The 12028-nt window shown below is 32.6% G+C and overlaps 1 protein-coding gene across 1 annotated transcript; it reads left to right on the top strand.

Moving 5' to 3' along the window:
- Positions 1-546: 546 nt before the first annotated feature.
- LOC145269088 (uncharacterized) lies at positions 547-2575 on the top strand. The gene has a single exon (XM_080124682.1). The coding sequence runs from the start codon at positions 991-993 to the stop codon at positions 1903-1905; it is 915 nt and encodes a 304-aa protein (XP_079980808.1). The 5' UTR covers positions 547-990; the 3' UTR covers positions 1906-2575.
- Positions 2576-12028: the final 9453 nt, after the last annotated feature.

Here is a 12028-nt window from a genome sequence, read left to right as displayed (position 1 = left end):
GTTGAACTCTGACCCCTTAACAGCCAAATTTCTGGCCGAAAACGGATTACAAAGATTTTTCCAAATCTCACTACCCTGTATATCAAATTTCGAGTCTGTAGACTGAAAATTGACAGAGATAGTGTTAAGGGAAATGTACACAAACAGACAGACACACACACACACACACACACACACACACACAGACACTTTCGCTTTTACAGATATGTGGATTAAATATTTTTTGACATGTGATAAAAGTGACTGGCTTTACTTTTGTAAGGTGCTATGGTATATCAACTGTTTGTAGATAATTTTTGTTATTTTAATTATTGTATTATATTTTCTAATTTCTTAGTATCTTTCAATATGTGTACATTAATTTGTTTAACGTGAGATTACTACAACAGTTTTTTTTTAGATTATTCACTAAGTATCATTCCTTCAATGGAAATAATTTCATAAAACCTTAATATCTTTAAAATAATAAGAATGTTTATCAAAATACCTGTATCAAGTTAAGATTTTTGTTGAAAGTAATTTTTTATTTTTATCTTGCAGATTATGAAGCAATAAATACAGACGAAAAACAAATGCTTATTAACCAAACACTGGGAATGACAGAAATCATCAAATCGCATTATATGATAATATATTGGAAAAAATATTTTCTTACAAACTATATATTTTTAAGCTGGAAATCTGCTGCAAAATATTGGTTTTAATTAGATGTATGAAAATTTTCTGATATCATTCATGTTCCATTGTCACGAATCTATGGAGATCTAAAGTCTATACATCTAATTATGAGCTGATATGACGTACACAATTTTATTATATATAACAGTTAACGCAAGTAATTGTTTATTGAAAAAATTTTTTCTAATGACAATCTTAAATGATCTACTGATTTTTAAATTTGTATAAATTTTAAAAATTGTGAAGATTTCTTAATTTTGTTCCGTGCAAAAGCACACAATAATGAAAGTAACGAAAAATAAATTGTTATAAATGATTATGACATCGAAAATGGCCTCTAAATCTGATACTCAAAAGAAATCATATTTATGTGAAATCTGTGGTTCTGGTTTTACAAGGAACCACGATATGTTGCGACATATGCGGACACATACTGGAGAGAAACCATATTCTTGTGAAATATGTGGCTCCTCTTTTACACAGAAACAAAGTATGTGTCAGCATATGCGAACACATACTGGTGAGAAACCATATTCTTGTGAAGTATGTGGCTCCTCTTTTACACAGAAACAAAGTATGTTGCAACATATGCGAACACATACTGGTGAGAAACCATATACATGTAAAAAATGTGGGTCATCTTTTACACTTAAAAATAATTTGTTGCGACATATGCAAAAACATACTGGAGATAAACCACATTCTTGTGAAGTATGTGGGTCATCTTTTACACTGAAAAATAATATGCTGCGGCATATGCGAACACACACTGGAGAGAAACCATATTTTTGTGAAATATGTGGCTCTTGTTTTGCAAGGAACTATGATATGTCGCTACATATGCGAACACACACTGGTGAGAAACCTTATTCATGTGAAGTATGCGCTTCTTCTTTTACACAAAAACAAAACATGTTGCAACATAAACGAACACATACTGGAGAGAAACCATATTCTTGTGACATCTGTTGCTCCTCTTTTGCAGAAAAACGTAATATGTTGGATCATATGCGAACACATACTGGAGAAAAACCATATTCGTGTGAATTATGTTCCTTCTCATTTGTACAGAAACAACATATGTTGCGACATATGCGAACACATACTGGAGAGAAACCTTATTCTTGTGAATTATGTGGTTCTTCTTTTACACAAAAACAAAACATGTTGCAACATATGCGAACACATACTGGATTTATCAAGAGAACTTTAACTGGCATAAAATAAAACCAAAGTGAGAGAAAATAGATTTTTCAGTATATAGTTCTTCTTTTGAAGTAAACCCTGACCAAATATTTTTAAAATTTGTGTCCTCTCTCTATCGCATCCTGTCAGATTTAGGTGAGGGTACACCTTTTTATTAATAGACAAGTTTCAATAAGATTAGACGTCAGCAGTGAGGAAATGATACAATAAAATATAAAGAAAAAGTAAATTTAATACTGTTAAGTCGTTACCAAGGATAAAAAGAGTGTCTCACCACATGTATGCACCATGTGGCAATAGGAAAACAATTGCATGAACCATCTTTATTCTGAAAGTTTCACTCCAGCTATGAAAGGAAAATCTGGATTATTAAATGTTGAGCCATTATGTTGAACAAAGATAGCAGTAGTAAATCAAATCGGATAAGAATCAATGCAGTCACGATCTCGAATGTTGAGTAATTCTTTAGAATAAAGATGGTGGCATTAGATTGCCAAAGAATCAATGCCGTCACGATCAGCAGTGGTTCAGTCGTTAAATATGGAGTTTGACAACGAACTGACTTGAATCTAAATTTGATATTTGTATAATTAAGTCAGAGGCTTCTCATTGATTGATTGTCCTAACCGTAGTTATAAATAAAATCGTGCATACCCTCATTAGTCAAAAACATTTTAACAACCCTTTTTATATAATGTGAAAATTTAAAAACATTTTCTTCTTTTTCTTTTGTTTTATTTATTTTTGGAATTTGTCGTCAGTCTTGTTGGTACAAAAAATAACAATGTATTGGTATAATGTGTGTAAGAGAAAACAATTTTAATCACGTTGTTTAAGGTATTTTTTATTAGTTTTTTTAAATACCTATAAAAATACAAATATACATACTTTTCAAATATATATGTACACACAAATACAAACAGATGTACATGCTTTTCAAATATACATACACCAATACAAACATATACATACTTTACAAATATATATACACAAATACAAGCAGATATACATACTTTTAAATATATATAAACAAATACAGATATATATATATACTTTTCAAATATATACACAGATATACATACTTTTCAAATCTATATACACAAATACATACAGATATACATACTTTTCAAATGTATATGTACACACAAATACAAACAGATATACGTACTTTCCAAATATATACACAAATACAAACAGATATACATACTTTTCAAATATATACACAAATACATATATACATACTTTTCAAATATATATTACACAAATACAGATATACATACTTTTAAAATATATATTTACACACAAATATAAACAGATATACATACTCTTCAACTATGTATGTAAACAAATACAAATGGATATACATACTTTTCAAATATACGCATCGAAATATAGAGATACACATTTTTTTCAAATATACATACCATTGTTTCGTTGTTGTTGATGTTGTTAAACAAAAACTCGAAACATTCTTTTATATATTTAAATTTATTAATTTGGTTAAGAAGACAAGAAAAATGGTCATAGTTTAGCGTCGTACCCGGGACAATTTATAATCTTTTTTTGTGGTCTCAACTTCTCATTTGGGTTTCTGGAAATAGATTTATTCAAGATTAGATTTCAAAAAAGTTCAGCGATAAAATGTTTTAACCTTATCTATTTTTACTGGTTTAGTGAAAATGTCGGCTATATTATTCTCAGATGTTACATAATTAAGAGTAATAGATCTTTTACTGATTTCATTCCTTATGAAATATTTGATATCAATATGCTTTGACATTTGATGAATCATAGAATTATTTGCTAATAAGATACTACTCTCGTCACAATTACTGTTGTCTGTTTTTTTTTATTGATATATGGTTTTAAAATAGACTTTAGAAGAGTGCTTAGAAAAATTGCCTTCTGTGCTGAGTGCATAAGTGCAACAAACTCTGCCTCACATGTAGAAAGGTCAACAATTTATTGTTTTTAGTTTTCCGGGGAATCATAGGTTCAGACTTTGATATTCTAAAACAGTATCCCATTATACTTTTTCGATCCTCAGAGTTGCCTTAATCTGAATCTGAGAATCTTTCTAAATTTAAGGGATTTATCGACTTTTTAAATATTAAATATTGTTCCTTTGTTCCTTTTAGATGACGAAGGACTTTTTTGTCACTAGTTAAGTCCTTAATCGTCGGTTTTGATAAGTTTTAAGATAGCTTTGTTATATGAAACATTATGTAAAAGAATACTAAAACGTGAGATTCATTTATGAAAAGCGGAATACGGTCTCCATTTTTTATTGAAACTCCAGTTCTGTGACAAACGGAAGTGAAGGTATATCCGAGACTTCTTTACTGAAGAGTTCTTTAAGGGGAGGTAATGGTTCATACTATCACATTATAGTGTAACATATATCAGGCTTAGTGGTGATCATCAAATAGATTAGACTTCCAATAATTTCTATGTATAATCGATCATCTATTTAGTTTTGATCTCTATATTCTTTCTTATATCAATCTCAACAAGAGTTATACGTGGTTCACAATCTCGCATTACAAGCTTCAGAAGGATTTTTCAGTGTACTTTGATTGGTTCATTGGTATAGTTTCATTTTCACAGGTTAGCATCATACCGAGGAACCATGACAATTGTCCAAGATCGGCTATTTAAAATTTTTATTTATTTTTAACAATTTAAGATGAGTTAATAAACCGTCAACCCAAAATACCAAAATCACCAATTTATTTATATACATTTTTTGTGTACATGCACGACACCGCATGGATTTTTGTTCTATTAAATAATTATAGAGTGTTAAATTCCAATTGTGAGCGCTTTGTCTTAGTCTGTATAACGATTTATTCAGTTTCCAAACGAGATTTTTTACCTTTTAAATCCCTCGGGGGCGGGAGGTAAATATAAATCTCACAGTCAAATGGAGCATTTAAATAAGCATTTTTTTTTACATCCATTTGATGTATTTTTAAATTCTATTGGGCGGCAAATTGCAATAAAAGTCAAATCGTCGTTAAATTTGTCATTGTTAAGAATGTGGCAAAATATTCGATTTCAGAAATTTGTGAAAAACCTTTTACAACAAATTTGTTTTAAAAGTTTCCATGCCAGAAGCTATGATTTTATTAGAGAAACCCTAGTGAGAAGGAATTATATTCTTATCCTTTGATTTAGTTTTGCCACCATTTCATATTTATTATTTTCAGATAAAGCTTTCAATTTGGATTTCATAGGTTTTTTTTTTAAATTCTTTGTGATTTTCTGAATTAATCGCCTCATTATAACTTTTTATGCGCTTTTCACCGAGTAACAGAAACCCACTGTGTAGTCTTGTAGCTTTTCAATTTTTAAGAAGTCTGGTATTTTTTGATACCTTATCATGTATCGAGGTGTCGGGTTTATATTTATGTCAGTAGTTTTACTGCAATTGTCGTCAGTATCAATATTTCGTTGTGATCGATGAAAAAAACGTAATATTTCTTCACGTTTTTCGTCCAATGATTAGTAATTTTTTAAATGAAATGTATCATTGAATTTTACACATCTAACTTTTATGGCATTTTGGCCCGGAAAGTAAATTAAATAAGCTGGACTGCTTTTATCATAACCTATGAAAATACCCTTTGTGCTTTTAACATTTAGTTGACGGGTATTTTCTATGAATGCAAAGCAGTTTAAACCAAATGTAGTACTTACCAACACAACAAACGCCCTCGTGTTTGTGCCTTGTATAGGCATGCGCGACAACAAAACTTGGGTTTTTATAAGCGGAAGTCTCGAGGTTGTCAGGAATCTACAGGCGCATGCGCAAGAGAAGGGATTGAGATAGTGGTATAAAGGCAGGTCGAGTGAGAAGGTTGTTGTTGTTGTTGTCATTGGACGTTACAGTGATGCGTGCGTTAGCAGGTGATTAAGAGGCGGTTTATTTTTGTGTGTCAAGTCGCGCACCTCGGTGAAGGTCATATAAATCGTTCACCTCGGTGAAGGTGAAGGTCATACCAAATGCATTCAATTCAATTGGATTTTACACCACAAAACGCTTAATACAAGGTTTTGCCCAATCTTTCATTTAACGATCTATTCCTGATATATTCCAGCGCCATTAATGACTACATCCACAAGCTATGGGCTAATTTCTCGAAAAGGGTTCGCCATGCTCTTTCAGCAGTGCGATTTTGAAATGAGGAATAAAGTGATGACTTCTCGTATTTAATACGATGGTTTATTAATAGAAGTTCAAAGCCTTTACTAGAAAATTCAGTTCCATTGTCTAAACGAATACCTTTTACTGCGCCGTACAAGGCGATGGCAGCTTAATATTTCTTAGTGTCGGATTTGTTTTTTTTTAAGAAATAAACCATAATTAAACTTTGATAATTTAAATTTAATGTATACCTGAAGTTATCTGTCTCATCGGGCTTATCGGGCCTGCCAAGTCACAGTGCACGAGTGAGAGAATTGTCGTGGCCTTTTTGTCTGGTGTTTGGCTTATATATTCCGCCATTTTCACCTGTGCACAAGCATCACAATTTGTAAGATCGTCTAAACGCATTATTTTCATGCCTTGATTTGGTATCTTTTTAAATATCAGCAGTATTGCAGTGTTACAGAATGTTATGCCAGGTTTCTGAGTCGTAACAAGCGGTTTTTGAAGGAACTATACACTATAAATAATATAGTCGGCCATTTTCATTAATATCAAACGCAGTTCCATTTGGGTATATCAATTTTTACTTGTTATAACCAAACTTTATATTCGCATCTTGTTTAATGGCGGCCTGTACAGAAAATATATCTTGCTTAAATTTAGGTATGAAAAGACCATTTTTAAGAATACAGTTACAAATTTCGCCTTTATTATTTTTTACTGATATTTTAGCATGTGCCTTTTTCAAGACTATATTATTTATTTGACTACCGTCGGCCAGTTTAAAAAAATAACTCTCTGGATTAAAGGTCGAATAAAAATTAATAAAATTAGGTTACTTGCTGATAACGTGTGCTGTAGCGCAACAGTCTAAGATTTTTTACCGTTTGTTGTATTGTCAAATTTACATGTGAATAGAAATGTATGTTCTTCATTAAATTTTTCAACATTTTTGATGGAGTTCACTTTTGAGCTTTTATATCAACATTGGAAACTTGTGGTTGGGTCGTCTACAATTATAGCAGATAATTTTATTCTTTTTTGGTGGGGATTAATTTGGGGGAAAACATTGCGGTGAGAGGGATAATTTGGTTGTGCCAGTGTTTGAGAAGCATGTTTGAACTTCATAATATTGCTAGTTATCCGATTCGTCTCTTCCTGATATTGCTAGAACATCCGATTCGCCTCATCGTAACTATGCAATGCCACTTTAAGTCGACTGAAAGTTATGGATTTGCCTTTTTGCGTTATAAGAGTTGTAAATTGTTTAAAATTGTAAGTCCCTTGAGCATCATTGAGATTAACAGGCTATCGGTTATTTCACCCGAGAGTTTTAATGAATTTGCTTTTATTTCTGTCCTCATAACGTAGACAGTAATAGTCTGATCTTTGTTACGTTTTAGAGACGTTAGTTTTGTATATAGTGATATAATTTTCGGTTTCCCTTTTGATAAATAATGTTCTCTTAATATGTTCAATGCTTTATATCCCTCATCCAAGGCATCTTTTATAGTCGGAGACAGACTTCTATCGTCTAAGCATTGAATCAGTTCTGCAAAAACAGTTGGATTCTTTTCCATAAATTCGGAGTTACTATAATTCTCTGGTGGAAATTGAATAACTTTGTGTATTTTTCGTATCCTTAAATACCCCAAAAATTTCACCTGCCGCAATTGGAAATTAGATTAAGACAGGTCAAAGCAAAGTCAATGGCTGGGCGCATAACCTGTTTAATGTTCAGCCATTATGTCGAACAAAGGTGGCGGTAGTAAATCAAATCGGCAAAGAATCAATGCAGTTAAGATTTCGAGTGTTGAGTAATTTTTTAGAATAAAGATGACAGCATTAGATCGGCGAAGAATCAATGCAGTCACGATCAATAGTGGTTCAGTCATTCAAGATTGAGGTTGACAGCGAACTGACTTGAATCCAAAATTCGATATTTTTATAATGAGGTTGGTTGATTGTCCTAACCGTAGTTATAAATAAGATCGTGCATTGAATTGGGATCACCTTCATTGTTCAAAAACATTTTAACAAAGACCAGCAACCAAGCCTTGATACCAGAGGTCTTGCCCTCTATCTTTATTACATTTAACAGCAAAAAATAAGCAAGAGGCTTTTATCCTGGACTTAGTATGCTGCTGAAAAGAAGTTGTTGCTATTTTACTAACACTACTCAACGTTAAAATAATAGAGCAAGACAGTAAATCAAATTCTGGCTGATAAGATAGAAACTGAACAGAAAAAAAGAAACGCAGTGGTTGTCTGACCAAGATATCTGGATTACCAGATGAGTAGGATCACCATCAGTGAGAATGCTGCACAAATGGAGGCAGAAGGAGACTACATTTCTATAAAAGAAGAGGAAACTATAAAGAGATGAAATGCTCGAACAAAATATTCCCAACAAAACCAATGGACAGAAGCAAATATTCTTCCACTTCTCTCAAAAGAAACGTCCCATCCCAAAATAGCATCTCAGCGACACAACTGTCTGAAGGATTTAAATGAGGTTGAGATAGAATACATAAAAACTGAAGTATCATCTTTCATAGGAAAAAAACAGAATCTGCTTGAAAATCCATAAAAAGTCCCATCATTGATCGACACACCATTTCAAAAGTACAGCCAGAATCATACCACAGTTCACCTGTTGATCTTGCAGGACCGTGTGTGCCCACAACGCTTCAACATAGATTTCATTTACAACCAGGACCAACTCTGTTGGATAAACCCCTTAAAGATCCCTCATCCCTAGCATGTAGCAAGGAAAAAAAAGCTATTAGATTCTCTCACTGAACCTTGGTTCTTCCTTATTACTATTTGCAAATAATGCCAACACCTGTACCCACACTAATTGCCAGAATTGCATGATGAGCAATTGGCATTGGAGGAAGAGCTATGCAAGATAATTAAAGAGTTCGGGAGGATAGAGTACTGGAAAAACCTAAGCTGCCAAACGTACAATCTCTAAGAGTTACCAAGGCAGCAATAAAAAGAGTGAATATTGCTCTCAAAAGACTTGTTCCATATGACACATTCCTCACGAAAGTGAAACGGTTATCTTATGTCCAAAATTTCCGACAGCAAAAGAGATTGAGGCGAAACGCAAAATACCACATTGGAAACAGGCTCAAAAATAAGCTGAATTGTTACGGAAAGGAATTCGAAACAAAACAATTTCTTGTCGCTCCTGCAGTGCAGGGACGACTGAACAGCACTATCTGCAGCCGAAGTGAAAAATATGGTAGAAGAGTAAGGGAGTTGGAGATTATAGCCAAGGAACTCGATGGTAATATTCTAGCACTTTCCAAAAGAATAAGAAAAAATGAAAGCAAGAATATGGTGGAACCAAAAATGAGTGGCTTAAGCAAAATTTTTGACTATTCTTCCATAGCTTAATCAGGGACACGATAATAGTAGTCTGCAAAATACTTGAAAACGAGAATCACAAAATCCTAGAGAACATGGACATACAAATGGATAAACCCATTCAAACATAAAGACTGGACGTCATAATATTAAACAAGAAAGGAGAGTTGTTTTTTATACATAGGCATCACCACTTATCAAGGCCAAGAGGTCACTCACGGATAAGGGTTAAAGAGTGTATAGTAGACAATTGGACAATATAGTAATAGTTGGTAATGGAAATGCAATAAATTTTTTAACTTATATGGAACAGCTCATCAAAAACTTGTTTACGTTAGACTTGAAGACAACCATATTGTAGTCAGCTGGAAAGCAGGAAAACGAAAGACAATTCCATAGACGTGCAGTTCTAAGAAAGAAGCTTTACTCATGGAAGCTACGTTTAGGTTTAGGCACAGATAACGAGTGGGGGAAATTATTGACAATGTTTTCTGCTAGATGTGTGTTTCTTGTGAAAGTTTGGCGAGGGGGGGCCATAGATTGGAGCTCAGTCGAGCACTTGTCATGAAAATAACGATAAAGCAGAGACAAACTCGCAACATCTCTTCTGTGAGAAAGAGGTAGCAGAGAAGAGAAAAGGACATCCCCTTATGAGGCTACGAAGTCTATTTTGAACTCTATCAAGGCAGGATGTCCTTTCTATAAGCTCCTGCCAGATGTGGCAACAGTACTCCATCCTGTCAAATCGTAGACTTTGCTGTCTCAGCTGACCGCAGGGTGAATATCAAAGAAAAGGAGAGATAGAGCAAATACACGAAGATAGCCAGAGAGCTGAAAGGGATATGGATGATGAAGAAAATCAAGATAATTACCTGTAATAAAAGGAGCACTAGGAACAATTCTGAAGAACTTTGAAAAGAGAATGGAAGAAATTGGAATCAGCGGAATAGCTGCAAAGATACAACGATTATTGATAATGAAAGCAGCTGAAATATTAAGGAAAACCCTCGAATGGTTTGTTTTCAAGGAGCTGACCAGACCAGTGTGAAAGCTCCTTGTGAGCCAATAATAATAACAACAACAATAAATAAATGAATAAATAACTTAATATCAGTAACTGAATATGATCCATCATAGTTTATCGCAGACATTGATTCGAGCATTCTTTTGGTTTGCTTAACCCACCGTTCACACAGACACACAAGGGAGATTAAAAAAAAAACTGGATGAATAAATTCCTATCAATATCAAAATAAACAAAAAATGTTTTAAAATTGGGTTTAAGTAGGAACCCTTCTCCCCCCCCACACACATAAATATAAATTTGAAAGGGTAACTAGAGTAAGAGATGCTAGCCGAGAGAGAAATCCTTTAAAAATTTCTTACAGAGACGAGATGGACCAACCAACCTCACCAATCACCATCTTTTTAAGTTAGCCTTGTGCCTAAATTTTTTGTTCATGTTCCCAATTGTATTTTTCTTGCGAGTACAAAATTTGATACTTGTACAGTTTAACAAAGATATAAAAAAAAAAATGAAAATATCGAAAATAAAGTTTAAATTTTACGTATCCGTTATGGAACGAAGTTCTCCGAAAAAAAATTCACTTGAATTTCATCAAGTATTTTTTCTTTTTTTTTTTTTTTTTTTTTTTTTTTTACAGCGAAAAAACAATTTGCTATGATACCGAGCAAAAGGTTTGGTGTTTAGAAAGAAAAACTAGTACTAAAGATGGGGAGGGGGTGACGGCGCTTTAACTGGAGTTATCTCCCCGTGGCGTGTTAAAAATTTCCATAATGACTGACTTCAACGTGGTCTCATAAAAACGTGTTTTTCCGGTGTAAAAAAAAAAAAAAAAAAAAAAAAATACTCGATCAAATTAAGTGAAATTTTTTTTTTCGGAGATCTTCTCAGTCCAAAAACGGATACGTACAATATAACTTTCTTTTTCTTTTTTTTTTTTTCAATGTAATGTCCTAATTAAACTGTACAAGCACCAAAAATGTAATATCTCAATATCAAAATCTTATCCATATTGACCTTTCGAACCCAACAGATTTTTTGTTTTAATGAATTCCATTAAAACCAATACATTAACTGATGCAATATTTATCTTCTTGTATGTTCAATTTGATAATAAAATAAATTATTATATAAATATTTGCTTTTATTTTTCATCCCTACTCACATTAAAAGTGTTTGCATTTTTTTTTTTTTACACATTGTTAATAAATCATTGATAATTTTAACAATAATATCACAATATTTAATTTAACACACTATGCAACAATAAAAAATAAAAACAAAACTTGAAATATAAAAGATATTATTTTAATTTTCTGCGAACTTGCATTTCCGGTCGCCATCTGAAAATGCTGACTTCCGCTCGTCAAACTTGATTTGATTAACTCATTCATCTCATAAGCACTCCTTTGTTAAAAGCAGATTGTCAAACAAAAAGTAGGTATTACTTGAATTTTATTGCTTTTATATGTTCTTTTTTACTACTGGGGCGCAATATGTTTCGTTTTCGTGTTGATATAGAAATGAGTCAACATTGCATGTTCGGATATAAACGATTGTATCTGTCCAATTATTATTATTTTTTTTTTTTTTTA

Source organism: Euprymna scolopes, chromosome 45 (assembly GCF_053919585.1).
Source record: "Euprymna scolopes isolate OS-2025 chromosome 45, ASM5391958v1, whole genome shotgun sequence".
In the NCBI taxonomy this organism is placed as follows: domain Eukaryota; kingdom Metazoa; phylum Mollusca; class Cephalopoda; order Sepiida; family Sepiolidae; genus Euprymna; species Euprymna scolopes.
Note: the sequence above shows the minus strand (reverse complement) of the source record. Positions and strands in the feature narration are given on the sequence as shown.